Source organism: Budorcas taxicolor, chromosome 11 (genome assembly GCF_023091745.1).
Source record: "Budorcas taxicolor isolate Tak-1 chromosome 11, Takin1.1, whole genome shotgun sequence".
NCBI classification, from domain to species: domain Eukaryota; kingdom Metazoa; phylum Chordata; class Mammalia; order Artiodactyla; family Bovidae; genus Budorcas; species Budorcas taxicolor.
Window position 1 is genome coordinate 131,280,232 of NC_068920.1, and position 15,460 is coordinate 131,295,691.

A 15,460-nucleotide genomic window follows, 5' to 3' on the forward strand; every position below is an offset into this window, starting at 1 on the left:
CAGAATAAAATCCAAGTTCCCAAATTTAGCCCACCAGACTCTGCATAATCTAGCCCCTGACTATCTTTAGAATCTCACCTTATTTCCCTCTCACACTCCCTCCCTATAGTCCAACCACAGTGGCCTTGCAGATCCTTGAACATGGAAGCTTTCTCATGTCTTTGAACATGATATTCCCTTTTTACAACAACTTCCCCAGCTCTTCACATTGAATTATTCTCATCTTTCATGATTCACCTTAAATGTCATTTCCTCAGAGTGAGCTTTCTTGATGGTCAATTCTCAATTAGCCCCTCACCAGGTCAGTTTCCTTTCATTTCCTTTCTCAGTGAGTCAAAAAGAAGGAGTTTTGTTCAGCGAATTACGGTATATCCTTAGAGAACAGTATGAAAGTGAAAAGTGAAAGTGAAAGTCATTCAGTCATGTCTGACTCTTTGAGACCCCGTGGACTGTAGCCTGTCAGGCTCCTCTGTTCATGGAATTCTCCAAACCAGAATACTGGAGTAGATTGCCGTTTTCTTCTCCAGGGGATCTTCCTGAACCAGGGATTGAACCCAGGTCTTCCACATCGCAGGCAGATTTTTTACATATGCAACCATTTCAATGAAGGACTTCCTTGGAGTTCCAGAGGTTAGGACTCAGTACTTTCACTGTCATGGCCCTGGGTTCAATCCCTGATTGGGATACTAAGATCCTGCAAACCGCATGGTGTGGCCAAAAAACAAACAAACAAACAAAATAAATGAGGTTATAAAAAAGAGTATTCAGAATATACAGTTAAGCAAGACAAGTTTTAAGAATTAGAACAAGTGAGTGAAGTCACTCAGTTGTGTCCAGCTCTTTGCGACCCCGTGGACTGTAGCCCACTCAGGCTCCTCTGTCCATGGGATTCTCCAGGCAAGAATACTGGAGTGGGTTGCCATTTCCTTCTCCAGGGGATCTTCCCAACTCAGGGATCAAACCTGGGTCTCCTGCATTGCAGGCAGACGCTTTATCCTCTGAGCCAACAGGGAAGCCCTTAGAACAAGATGGATGAGGAGAAATTTTCCTACCAGCTATCACAACATACACTATAAAGTTGTAATGGTTAATATAGCACAAACTAGCACAAGGACAAGGAGGTTGACTGATCAGGACAGGAAGCCTAGAAATAGATCCATGTGCAATGTAAACTTGACATAATAAGAGACACAGCATTACAGAGCCACAAGCAAAGGATGAGGTTTTCAATAAATGATGCTGGGACAACCAATTATTCATTGGTGGGAAAAAACTATACTCCTATCTTACAATGTATTTTATAGAAAAATAAATTCCTATTTAAAGACCCAAAAAGGAAAACTTTAAAATTCTGAGAGAAAGACATATAACTTTTGAGTAGGACAGAATTTCCTGAAATGGTTCTTTTCTCTCTCTTACAAATACACACACACACACACACACACACACACACAAGAGAACAAATCTAAAAAGGAAAATGTTGATGAATGATTTCATTAAATTAAAGCTGCTAGATATCAGTAGCACCAAATTAAGAACATAAACCACAAACTAAATGGAGATTGTAATATATGTAACTGCTGAAAGATTAGTATCCAAACTACATAAACAACATTTTAAGCTCTCTCTCTACATATATATATATATATATATATATATATATATATATATATATATATATATATACACACACGCGCGCATACACATAAACGATCCACTTAAAAGATGGGCAAGTGAAAGTCGCTCAGTCGTGTCTTACGTTTTGTGACCCCACGGACTAGGCTGTCAGGCTCTTCTGTCCATGAAATTCTCCAGGTCAGAATACTGGAGTGGGTAACCATTCCCTTCTCCATGGGAATCTTCCCAACCCAGGGATCGAATCCAGGTCTCCCACATTGCAGGTGGATTCTTTATCATCTGAGCCACCAGGGAAGCCCAAAAGATGAGCAAAGGTATTCCCAAAAGAAGAAATCAATGAAAATATTCTTCACTACACTAGTAATCAGGGAAATACAAATTAAAAGCATAATGAGATACCACTTCACATCCATCAGCTTCACAAAAAATTAAGTCTGACAACACAGAGTATTGTGAAGGCTATAGAAAGATGAGAATTCTCATTCATTTTTGGTAGAAAGAAACTGATACAATTTGGCAATATCTAATGGAATAAAATACCATACACCCTAAAAGCTGACAATTCCATTTCTATGAATATACCCTAAAGGGGTAGCTTTCAAACTTTTTTGATCATCACACACATTTTATACTATGACCTAGTTCAAGCATACAACTCAAAGGAAAATTCACAAAATGGAGCTTATTCTTATTAAGTGTGACACATTCTGATAGTTCCATTCTCTTCTCATTCAGTTTTTAAATGATGGGGTGACTCATTCCACTGATTTTACAACCAAAAATGGGTAACCATACCCAATTCAAAAACCTTTGCCCCAGAAAATAATCTCAAAATATCTTCTTGAGCAAAGGTGGGACAATGTTCATCATGGCTTGCTTTGTCAAAAGAAATTTAAAATAACATACAAGTCAGTCAGCATGAGAGTGAACTTAAAAATTGGAGGCATATTCAGACAATGGAATATGATACAGCAGTGCAATGAAAGAATGAGAACCGTTAAATATAATTATCAATAAATCTGATGAATTTAACACTAAGCAAAACAAGCAAGTTGCAGAAGAATACATCCAGTATGGTATATTTGCATAAACTTTTTAAACATATAAAACAATACTACATATTATTTAGAGATACATTTATACATAATGAATAAAGTATAAAACTATGCACAGGGAAAAAGGAAAGAGATCACAGAAGAGTATGAAAAACCAAGTAAAATGGAAAGACCAAGTGAACAGCTAGATAGTTAAATTGTTAAAAGTTGTCCACCTTCAAAATTAAACTATTGCCTCTCAGGGAAGTTTCCCTGGTGGCTCAGATGGTAAAGAATCTGCCTGCAGTGTGAGAGAACTGGGTTCAATCCCTGGGTTGGCAAGATCCCTTGGAGGAGGGAATGGCTACCCACTTCAGTATTCTTGCCTGGAGAAATCCATGGAGAGAGGAACCTGGAGGTCACAAAGAGTTAGACACGACTGAGCGGCTCGGAGAAGGCAATGGCAACCCACCCCAGTACTCTTGCCTGGAAAATCCCATGGGCATAGGAGCCTGATAGGCTGCAGTCCATGGGGTCGCTAAGAGTCGGACATGACTGAGCCACTTCACTATCACCTTTCACTTTCATGCACTGGAGAAGGAAATGGCAGCCCACTCCAGTGTTCTTGCCTGGAGAATCTCAGGGACAGGAGAGCCTGGTGGGCTGCCATCTATGGGGTCGCACAGAGTTGGACACGACTGAAGCACCTTAGCAGCAACAGCAGCAGAGCAACTAACACATTCTCGGGGCAGCAACTCCCTTCTAGACATGAGGCTAAAAAGAGACTCAGCCTGCCAGCTAGAGACTTAAGCACCCAATCTGAGATCAGTCTTCAAAGCCAACAGCACTCATCTTTCAAAACTGTTCCATTTAGTAACCAACTACACTGAGTATCTATTTTTAACTAAGTAATGAAATTCAGAACATGGACCCAAAACATGCAACAGGTAGTTGTGGGTAGATGAGATGTCATAGCAGATGCCCCAAACACAGCCATGTGCCAGTAAGACTGAGTCACTGTGATGTGCTGAAAAAAGATATTAAGGCTCAGCTGTCACAGGTTGCAGTGAGCCCTCCCCTGCTTTCCTCTCAGGCATCATTCCAGAATGTGGAACACTTAGACATCTTCAAGATTAGTAAATCACTAAAAAAAGACAAAATATGGCATCTTACAAATAACACATGCTTGTGATCAAATTAACATAGGGCAGAGAGCTAATAAACATTCAGTAGGCTCATGGAATAATTCCCTAACATTAAAAATTCAGCCCCTCCAGGTCTCAATATAAATTCCACCTAGAAGAGTAAACCCAGTACTGTAACGCACTTGACCGTAATCTCTAAAAACAACTCATTTGTCAGGGAATGTCATTTAAAAGGATTATGTGTAACAGAATTTAAGCGATCAACTCTCAGACAAACAAACATGTTCTGAACCACAAGTCCAAACTACTCTGATCCCCAAAGAGCACAACTTCTCCGGGAAAACAGCTAATGCATTCATGCATTCAACCTTTACTTACTACATTAGAAAGAAACCATGGTAGAACTTACAGAGGCATTCAGTTCAGTTCAGTTCAGTCACTCAGTCGTGTCCAACTCTTTTCGACCCCATGAACCACAGCACACCAGGCCTCCCTCTCCATCACCAACTCCCGGAGTCCACCCAAACCCATGTCCATTGAGTCAGTGATGCCATCCAACCGTCTTATCCTCTGTTGTCCCCTTCTCCTTCTGCCCTCAATCTTTCCCAACATCGAGGTCTTTTCAAATGAGTCAGCTCTTCGCATCAGGTGGCCAAAGTATTGCAGTTTCAGCTTCAACATCAGTCCTTCCAGTGAACACCCAGGACTGATCTTTAGGATGGACTGGTTGGATCTCCTTGCAATCCAAGGGACTCTCAAGAGTCTTCTCCGACACCACAGTTCAAAAGCATCAATTCTTCGGCACTCAGCTTTCTTTATAGTCCAACTCTCACATCCATACATGACCACTGGAAAAACCATAGCCTTGACTAGACAGACCTTTGCTGGCAAAGTAATGTCTCTGCTTTTGAATATGCTATCTAGGTGGGTCATTCCTTCCAAGGAGTAAGCATCTTTTAATTTCATGGCTGCAATCACCATCTGCAGTGATTTTGGAGCCAAAAAAAATAAAGTCAGCTACTGTTTCCACTGTTTCCCCATCTATTTCCCATGAAGTGATGGGACCGGATGCCATGATCTTCATTTTCTGAATGTTGAGCTTTAAGCCAAATTTTTCACTCTCCTCTTTCACCTTCATCAAGAAGCTCTTTAGTTCTTCTTCCCTTTCTGCCATAAGGGTGGTGTCATCTGCATATCTGAGGTTATTGATATTTCTCCCAGCAATCTTGATTCCAGCTTGTGCTTCTTCCAGCCCGTGCTTCTTCCAGCCCAGCGTTTCTCATGATGTACTCTGCATAGAAGTTAAATAAGCAGGGTGACAATATACAGCCTTGACGTAATCCTTTTCCTATTTGGAACCAGTCTGTTGTTCCATGTCCAGTTCTAACCGTTGCTTCCTGACCTGCATACAGGATTCTCAAGGCATAAAAATTTTTTTCTTTTTATACAGAGGCACAAAAATATTTTAAACAAGAATCCTGTCCTTGATACTGACAGCCTAGCAATGGAGTTTGGAAACACACATAATCTTACATAAGGTAGAGAGATTTAGTTGCCACAAGAGAAATAAAAGTGAATTGCTATTTAAAAAAAAAAACAAACTTACTTTGCATAGATTCTTGCCTATCTAGTCCTTCTGTGAGTCAGACCTAGAATACAGAAACTCTGGTACCTCATCTCTTCAAGGGCAAGTAGCTATATATGGTAACAATACTGGCTCTTGTGATCTATAAAAATTAAAGTCTCCTCATTTCAAACATTTGATTTAAGAGAAAATCCAAACATGGATCCCAATTCTCATAACTGACTGAAAAATGGAAGTGTCTGTCACTCAGTCATGTCCGACTCTTTGTGACCCCATGGAGTCTAGCCCTCCAGCCTCTTCTGTCTATGGAATTCTCCAGGTAAGAATACTGGAGTGAGTAGCCATTTTCTTCTCCAGGGGATCTTCCAGACACAAGGATTGAACCTGGATCTCCTGCATTGCAGGTAGATTCTTTACCGTTTGAGCCACCAGGTGCCTGCTGGTCTAAAAGAAAGGGAAATGCCAAAAGCAACACACAGAAAAAAAAAATTATTTTCTCTAACTCTGCCATTGTTTTGCTATAGAAACGTCAGAATTCATACTTTGGTTGAAACACTGAGAAAAGAATTGTTGATGAGCTTCAAAAGAACTTTCATGAATCTTTCAGTTAAGTACTACATAAAATGGTCTAGATTAATAAGGCTTTTCACATCATTTTATCTGTAGTGGGTTTGTTAATGTAGGTAGAGATCATTTTACTCCTTTTCTAAATCTAAAGAAAGTAAACTCCATAAATACTACAAGTCATTAAACACCCTTTCAAGTATTTTTTACAGAGTTAGTCCAGACAGGGCCAGGTCTAGTCGATTCATTTCAAATAATCATCAGATCCACTATTTGCACCTAAACACTCAACTAAACATTCAGGAATTTGGAAGCACCAAAGAGGGAGTCTACAAAGAAGAAGTAAAGGGACTTTATCTGGATGAATCCAATTGTTTTCTCAGGATACCAACAAAAGAGTAGGAAGTTCAGGTTTATGTGTTTTTATCATCTGACATAAACCAGTTCCCAGTCCTCTGCCATCAGTCCTGTCATGTCTTCAATATCTCTGAAAAGAATATTTGTGACAAACTAAAGAAGAAAGATCTTTTTTCCGTGTCCTATCCATTCAAGCCAGTAAATAACCCTGGGTACACAAGTCTGTCTTTTTAATGACAACTTTAATGAGAGATAATTCACAAACCATAAAATTCACCTTTATAGGTGCATAAATCAGTCATTTTTAGAATAATAGAGTCGGGTAACCATTACCACTAATTTTAGAACATTTTCATCACCTCAAAAAGAAACCCCTACCCACTGATTACTTAAAAAGCATCGTACCACTCCAATGAAATGTCCAACTAACCTAGTCTTCTCTATCTTACTTATATCCAGGTCTTCAGCTTAGTCAGAAAATAGCAAGGTTTGTAGAAAGTAAAAATAAAAGAGCTTTTAAAAGAAGAGCTAAATCAAGAATGTAGTATCTCTAGTAAGAAAATGTTCAAAAAATTATGGAGATATGCTCAAAAGACAATTTGACAGAGCTCCCAATGACAAAGGTTAGAATAACTGAGCAAAAAAATAAATGAACACAGTTCATTGAGGATTATGACTCAAAGAATAAAATAGATGCCTCAAAATTTATACTGATATAAATAAACAAATAAATAATTGGCAGGGAAGGGGTAATGCTTCTTTACAGAAGAATTAAATGACTAAGTATAGGAGGAAAAGGGAAATTAAAAATCATTCTTATCCAAGAACCACAGTAACAATTACTGCAGGCAAGAACCATTAATGGAGGTTGAAATTAACAGACAAAAGTAAGATGAGAAACAGAACATCTGCACAATGTCAAACACACTGCACAATGCACTTACTAATTACAAAGGGAAAATCAGTTTCACCGTGGCAAAACCTGACACACACAATCTTAATGACGTACTGAAAATCATACATCCCTTCTGTAATACTGACGGGAGGTATCAGAGTGAGTATTTCTCACTCTGACAAAGGGAAAACATTAGACAAACCCATATTGAGCAATATTTTACAAAGTAACTAACCAATGCTATCTTTAAAAGCTTCAAAATCATGGAAGACAATGTAAGCCAAGAACTGTCACAGATTTGGAAGATAAGGTAGACATGACAACTAAATGCAATCTGTATCATGGATTGGATTCTGGACCGAAAAAGGACATTAACAGGAAAACTGGTAAAATTCAAATAAGACTTATAGAACAATTATCAGCATGTAACAGCATTAATCTTCTGTAGCATTTTTGTAACTATTCTTTAAGTAAATCTATTTCAAAATAAAAAGTTGGGTTTTTTTAATGCAACATTTCTAGGCATGAGATATTACTATCTCAACTCCATTGTGAAAAATGACTCATTTGGGGCTGCAATTATAATTTTCCTATTAGGAGCGACTATCAAATAATGTCAGATTCACAATCTCAAATCCCAGCTCTTACAGTGCATACTGAATAGCAGAACACAAAACGAGAAAACAAATCAATGATGAAAAACACACTAGCTAAAAACCACATGGCACACTGTTAACAAAGAGATATGCCTTAATCACACACACACACACACACATACACACACAACATTCTGATCATGAAGCAATGGCCCACACACAACTAAATAACCTGAAACATAAAATGTCAACAACTGGACAAAACCAATTTAACATATGATAAGGGCATGACTTGATGAATTTTTGTGGTGTTCAACTTTTACAAGCCTGGTGAGAAAGGTCTGTTATGAGGAAATGGATGAATTGGTTCTGGTACATACCCGGATTTCAAGTCAGTTATCCTCAAACAGTTTGTAGCATCCAGTCCCACTTTCCCATTACGGACCACGCTAGATATGAATGGGGAGAGCATTGGAGAAATTCGGTTCAAGGCCACTTCTGGAGACATTTTAACTTGCCTTGCAAATCACCACTGAAAGAAGAAGGAAAGAATGATGATCAGAATATCCAAAGGAACTAGACATAACAATCTTCCTGGAAACTGGTGCAGTACACAGAAGGGTCTCCTGCTTGATACCTCAACTCCTGTCTTATGGCAGCCTCTTGCAGTGACCCTCCAAAAGAGCCTAGCTCACTATTGCTCGCCTACTCAAGACACAGACTTTGCAAGAGGAGCAGCAACCCCTGAAATCTAACTGCCTCCCCTTTTTCAAAGCCAGTTTCTATGCTGCCACACTCCACTTAAAAGCTGCCCTACTCTGTCTTACAACTGGCAGGTCCTTCCTTCTCAAGGTTTTACTGACAATCCTCTCCCCCGATACACAAAACACACACACTGCTAGGTTAGGAGTCCCCCGCTCTGTGTCCCCACAAAGAGAAAGAACTTGAATGATAAAACTGCAAAATTTCAGAAGAAGAAAATCTACTTGCAATTATTACTTACAAGTTATTTACTTGTAGGTGTATTTACTGATACACCTCTTTCTTATTTCCCCTCCACAGTATAATTACCTGCTTAGTGATCTCTTCCCTGCCCATAAGCATCAAGAAGCATCTTTTAATAAAGATGAATAAGGAGATAAGAGCTAGAGAAATATTTAGGTATGAAGAAAAGGTATTATGCCCTTAAAAAATCTGGTAGAAAATAGCATATCTGAGATGTAGCAAAAATCTACATAACCATTAACTCATGAAAACACACACCTATCCAGATGTTAAGCAGCACAAACTATCATAGATCTAAAAGTTTTTGACTCTAAGGCACTAAGAAATTCTTACACTTGAAAATACAAAAGTAAAACCAATAAATCATCTCTAAATTACTTGGAAACCCATGGGGCTGGAGGAGGGAGTACATGAATTCCTCTTAATAGATTTCTAAATGAAAGCCTCCACTTTCAGAGGTGAATAAGTCAATTTAAATGATCATTTTCTTCTTCAATCTGAAAGGATAATCCCACATCAAAAGCAAATTAATTTCCTGCAAGTTACAATTGCAAGTAAATGATGTGCTCATTCTAGTTTTCATATACTATGCCCTATGAGGATTTACAGCTCCCTGCTAAATGCTGAAAACTAGTACCCATTTTAAACATTTCAGAGTAATAAAGGGCAAAAAAATAAATAACAATCATAAAAACAAATAATAACAAAAAAACCCACTGTGACCCTACATACTGATGACACCCAAAAGTACCTCTGAAGTAGAAAAAGCTTTATACTTTAGTATTCAAATCATCTTTTCTGCAAATATAAAACAAGGTCCTCCTCTGACCACTTAACAGATGGCCTCCCACCACCATTCCAATATGTCATCACAAAATAAGAATAAACATCTAGTGCACTGTATTATCAGTCATAAAAATCAAGTACATTTTATAACACTTTATCACTTATAAAGAGCTTCCATAAACATTAGTGCACTTGACCTCCACAATTCTGGATGGTAAGGCATATATTAGAATTCCCATTTTACAGATGACATAGATAATTTATAATTTGTCTTTGAATAATATACTAGACCATATTATCACTTTGAAGCCTATTTTTTTCCTATTTTTGCAACATTTCCACTTTTATTTCTGCTCACTGATGTCACAGTTCTTGAAAGGATGCTTATCTAGATCATATGCAAAACAGAAATACTCATTTTGGAAAAAAGCAAAAGGACCTTACCTACACTACAAAATTATTCTTCCATGTATTTTCCCACAATACCTATTATTATTTCATCTCTCATTTCTATGAAAAATGGAAACAGAACCAATACATTCTCAAAATCTACTGAATATCAGGCACTATATTACCCATCTCTAGCTGCAATTTCATTTACTTCCCAACAACTACCTCGTCCTCTGTTTAATATTTTTGTTCCCATTTCAGAGATAAGAAAACTAATGTTGAGCAAGACTAAGTAACTTACTTAAAGTCACAAACCTAGCAAGCAGAACGATTGGAATCCAAATCCAGATCTCCCTCAAAGTCCACTATACCTAACTTCTTCTCAAATAAACACCAAAGAGGAAAGCATCAAAGCGAATTTGTTTTTTCAAAAGCATACATCTAGTAAAAAGAACAAAAAAGTCATGAATTTAGACTAACGGTTTCTTGACAACTAGAAACAAATTAGACTAATGTTGGCCTACTGCTGAAGCTGGCCTAAGTGATTCACTAGGTAAAATGCTAGAGGGAACAAACCTGCTCCAGAAACCAAACTATACTTAAGGTGACAACACCCCATCCAATTCAGCAACTGTCATGACCTTAGAATGACACCTGAAGGAATGAATTTGTCTTTGTTTCCTGAACAGCCATAATACTATCTTTTGACAGTGCAAGATTTCACACAGCATTAAAATGTTACAAGCACAGCTGCTGTGACTTCTCTAGACAAGAGAGAGGGGGGAAAAACCTGACTCCAAAATCAGAGGTCACCGAATAGCTAAAAATGATAGTTCTTTGGCTTCTGAGCGGGATACACAGATGGGGGATGATCTCCCAGTAGTATTTTTTACACAACAAAGCACAATAATCGATCCCAGATAGGCAAAAATTTACTGTGGCCCGTTTCCCTTGAAAGCTAGTTGTGAAATTTCTATTTCCTGATTTTGACGTGTAATATACAGAAGGAAATGCAGAAATACATTTTTTACAGAGCTCTGCTGCCTCAAGATAGGGTCACATGAGGTACTTCAATGGGCAGTCTGGGGAATACAAACACGTCTAAAGCATCGTCTACCTTCTCACAATTAAGATGGGATGACAAACACGGAAACACGTGCCCAGCTTACGTCATGGAACGGAAAGGGGTGGCGTCCTGCTGCGTCACGTCGACGTCATACGGCGCACGAGGGAAGTACACAGGGGAAGTAATTTCTCCAAGGGGCAGCATTCAGGAAAAACAATCAGCTCGAACCCAAAGAATGACCACCCCGCTCTAAAAGGGGACAACTTCTCCCAAATTGTATGATTCCCTAATCAGGCAGGAAAAAGCAAAGAGTCTTGAGCTTAATCAGGAACCAGGGGGCGGGCTAGGTGTGGAGAGAGGGCAGCCTCTGGCCTTGGGGGCTCGTTCTTGAGGGGACTAGCGTGACGGGAATGAGTAGGGCATCTTTGGGACAGGGGCCTTCTCTATAGGAAGAGAAGGAGAGCCCTGGGCATATGTAAAACCACGGTCCTCATAGCCACCTGTGCAACTCGGGATCCAACCTCCCCGCACCAGCCCCAGTCCAGGTACCTGGAACTTAAGTCGGATCGGTAACCGGCGACTACGTGGGGTACAGGTTACCCGAGCGCGCCCCCGACCGACGCACCAACCTGCGCGCGCACCGCGGGCCGGATGCGTGCGCGTCCCCGGACGTCCCGCCCCGCCCCGCTCCCTCGGCGGCCCAGGAGCCGGGCGGCGTGCGCGTCCCCGGCCGCGCCAGGCCTGGCGCTCGGAAAGGCGTCCCCCGAGTGCCTGAAAGTTCCTACCTCCGCGCCTACCTCGTGCGTGGCGAGCTGCGCGGAGTCTGGAACTCGTAGGATGGCTCTACTACGAGAGACTGTGCAGGAAGACAATTCCTGGAAAAACTGGGGGCAGTTGGTGCATGGGGTTATTTCGGGCATCCAGGTGGGCGACCCACCCGGGCGTCCGGAAGGCCCGCGTCGTTAGGGAACGTGTGAGCGGCGTCTCTGGTTACGGGGTGGGGCAAAGGTTAAAGGGCAGCCTCCAGGTTGGACACTGCCGACTTTGAGCAATGGCCGCGTCTGGGGACTCTGGGAGGCAGTGGCAGGAGGAGGTGGCGGAGGCGACGGCGGCGGTGGTGGTGGTGGGCTCCTGCATGACCGACCTGGTCAGGTTAGTTCGGGACCAGCGCGCAGAGGCTGCGCCTCCAGCGCTCTCTTCTCTCTGCCTTGGAACTAGGGCTTTGGGGATGGAGTGTTGACTTTGGATGTGAGCTACTCAGTCTGTAAAGAATCTGCCCGCAGTGCGGGAGACCCGGATTCGATCCCTGGACCGGGAAGATCCCCACGAGAAGGGAATGGCTATCCACTCCAGTATTCTTGCCTGGAGAATTCCATGGACAGAGGAGCCTGGCGAGCTACATTCTATGGGGGCACAAAAGACTCGGACACAACTGAGCGACTAACCCACAGATTTCCCCAGCCCGCCTCGCGTGCCTCCATAGGGTAGAAGAGGGAAGTTTGAGTTTGTAAAGGTCATTGTCAGATGAGGGAACATAAAGGCCAGCCTGTAGTGACAGCTCTCGTTTAACTAGCAGCGCCTCTAAAGATCTGGTCCTGTTTTCTTGACTAGGCTGCTAAACCTGTTTCCTGGCTAGCCGAGTGACTTTGGCCAAGTCATTTTACCTCCGAGAATGTGCCCACTTAACACGGTTGTTTTGCACACTAAATGGAGAAAACTGTTTTGAGCTGTAATACTATCCAGGTTGGGTATTATACGTGTGAATGTGTAGAAAATGGGTGGAGCCTAAGACAAAATTTTAGGCGGTCATCTTTCACCATATTGATTGTCAGCTTGCTTGCATATTATATTTACAGCTTATTTTTCAGTATTAGAGTAACCATAGGTTACCTGTGGCAAACCAAATGTGAATCAAATTAAAAATCCAGTATATACAACCATTTTAAAGTCATTGAATAAACAAAATATGCTAGATGAAAATAGTTGAGTTAGGGCAGTGAGACTGAATGGAGAGATCGTTCCAAGATATCTTCTTTTTTTTTAATGAAATCGCCTTTTTGATTGTAAAAGTAATGTATGTTTATTTTAAAGAAAAAAAAATGTTCCAAGAAAATCCTACCATTTAGATTGCTTGAGTTTAATTTTTTGGTGAGTGGTTTTTCAGATATACTGCTGTTTTTATATTATAAAAATAAAAAATGATCACACTACAGTAAGACCTTATCTGTCCTGACACCTTGCCTTTTCAAAGGACAGCTGAGAACCTGGAAATAAAAAGACCTTGGGACTAGCAAAATTAGTCACCAAATACCTGCACTAAACTACCTGTGATTTACTTAAAAACTAGTTTTAGGGTCTTCACATAACTGACCAAATCTTACATTGTTTACAATGTTTATAAGCTCAGTTGAGTTCGGTTCAGTCGCTCAGTCGTGTCCAACTCTTCGCGACCCCATGAATCACAGGATGCCAGGCCTCCCTGTCCATCACCAACTCCCAGAGTTCACTCAGACTCACGTCCATGGAGTCAGTCATGCCATCCAGCCATCTCATCCTCTGTCGTCCCCTTCTCCTCCTGCCCCCAATCCCTCCCAGCATTAGAGTCTTTTCCAATGAGTCAACTCTTTGCATGAGGTGGCCAAAGTACAGGAGTTTCAGCTTTAGCATCATTCCTTCCAAAGAAATCCCAGGGCTGATCTCCTTCAGAATAGATTGGTTGGATCTCCTTGCAGTCCAAGGGACTCTCAGGAGTCTTCTCCATCACCACAGTTCAAAAGCATCAATTCTTTGGCGCTCAGCTTTCTTCACAGTCCAACTCTCACATCCATACATGACCATGTTTCCCATAGCCTTGACTAGACGGACCTTAGTCGGCAAAGTAATGTCTCTGCTTTTGAATATGCTATCGATTATCAAATTTCCAGACTTGAGATTAGAAAGGGGGAGAGACTGCAAGAGGCAGGTAATAATTACAAAAAAAACCTGAAAGTGAGGAGAGTGTATCAACAAGCAACAGAAGAATTTTAAATGCCAAGATCCTGGAGAATTCCCTGGCAGTCCAGTGGACAGAACTCTTGCACTTTCACTGATGTGGATCTGGGGTTGGAGTCCTGGTTCAGGAACTAAACATCCCACAAGTTGTGCAGCTCAGCAAAAAAAAAAAAAAAAAAATGCCCAGAGCCTTTATTTTTCCACGAATACTTGAGCTACCTTGTGCCAAGATGAATGTTTTTCGTTGAGTGACATAACAAAGTTCAGTCTAGTTTTGGACATTTGATGAAGAGGCCTACACATCTTTCTCTAGAGCTGGAGTCAGCAAACCTTTCTGCAAAGAGCCAGATAATATTTATTTTAGACTTTTTGAGCCACCTAGGGTCTAAGGTCACATATCCCCCACACCCACCTTTTTTTTAACATGTACAGAATATAAAAAAATACACCTTACAAACAGCCTACAGGCCATAGCTTGCAAATGCTGTCTAGAGCATTACTCTAGTAATTGATGTTATTAGTCATGACTCTTCTTCAAGAGAAGGGAATATGGTAATCATTAAGTTGTATATACAAATGGGGCATCTTACTTTAGATATAGTTCCATCAAATATATTTAAAGTTTCGTTATTCAGTACATAAAGGACTAAACCTTGAGACATCTGAAATAATTCATTCTTTAGAAAATCCATCTAGCTAAAATTTTACCATACTGCTGTAGGGGAAGTAACAGAAGAGAAGGAAAGCTGAACAATTTCCCCATGCACTCTACCTGAATTTCAGGGTTAGAATTCAGAGCCCCCTCCTTGTAAAACTAAGAGCTTTCTGTGAAGCTTGACTATTACACATTAAAAACAATTATAGTTACTTTCTAAAATGAATACTCTTCAAACTTTGGGGAGGGGAGGGTCTCAAATGCCCATGGTAGCATCTATCAGCATTTAAAAGCTTATTTCAGAGCTAGAGAAATTTAGAGATTATTTATCCCAGTCCTTCACTCTACTTATAGATGAGTACAGTGAGATCCAGAGAAAAAACTCTTACATTGTGGATAATCTTTGATCTCTCTTCTCTTGACATTTTCTTTTCTTTATAAGATACCCAGATTTCTATTCTTCACATGAATCGCTAGTAAATTTCCCAGGTGGTGCTGGTGGTAAAGAACCTGCCTTCCAATGCAAGAGATGGAAGAGATGAGGGTTCAGTCCCTGGGTCAGGAAGATCCTCTGGAGGAGGGCATGGCAACCCACTCCAGTATTCTTGCATGGAGAAGCCCATGGACAGAGAAGCCTGGCAGGCTACAGTCCATGGGGTCACAAAAAGTCTGACACGACTCATGTCACTTAGCGCAAGTGTGCACATGCACACACACACACATATACTCTCCCAAGATATTTCTAACAGGCTT

At 40.6% G+C, this 15,460-nt stretch overlaps 2 protein-coding genes across 3 annotated transcripts in view; one reads left to right on the forward strand and one right to left on the reverse strand.

The window, feature by feature from the left end:
- The window catches only part of BABAM2 (BRISC and BRCA1 A complex member 2), a 399,166-nt gene extending 390,820 nt beyond the window's left edge, over window positions 1–8,346 (reverse strand). The window contains exon 1 of one of the 2 annotated variants that reach the window (XM_052647953.1): window positions 8,195–8,346. In XM_052647953.1, coding sequence (XP_052503913.1) covers window positions 8,195–8,322 — 128 coding nt within the window. In that variant the 5' untranslated portion in view covers window positions 8,323–8,346. Of the gene's footprint in view, window positions 1–4,226; window positions 4,380–8,194 lie in introns of those variants that run through there. The other variant, XM_052647954.1, reaches the window with a different exon arrangement.
- Window positions 8,347–12,112: 3,766 nt separating this feature from the next.
- Window positions 12,113–15,460, forward strand: part of RBKS (ribokinase) — a 100,658-nt gene continuing 97,310 nt past the window's right edge. Inside the window, exon 1 of the mRNA XM_052647955.1 lies at window positions 12,113–12,213. Within this exon, the coding sequence (XP_052503915.1) occupies window positions 12,113–12,213 (101 nt within the window). The remainder of the gene's footprint in view (window positions 12,214–15,460) is intronic.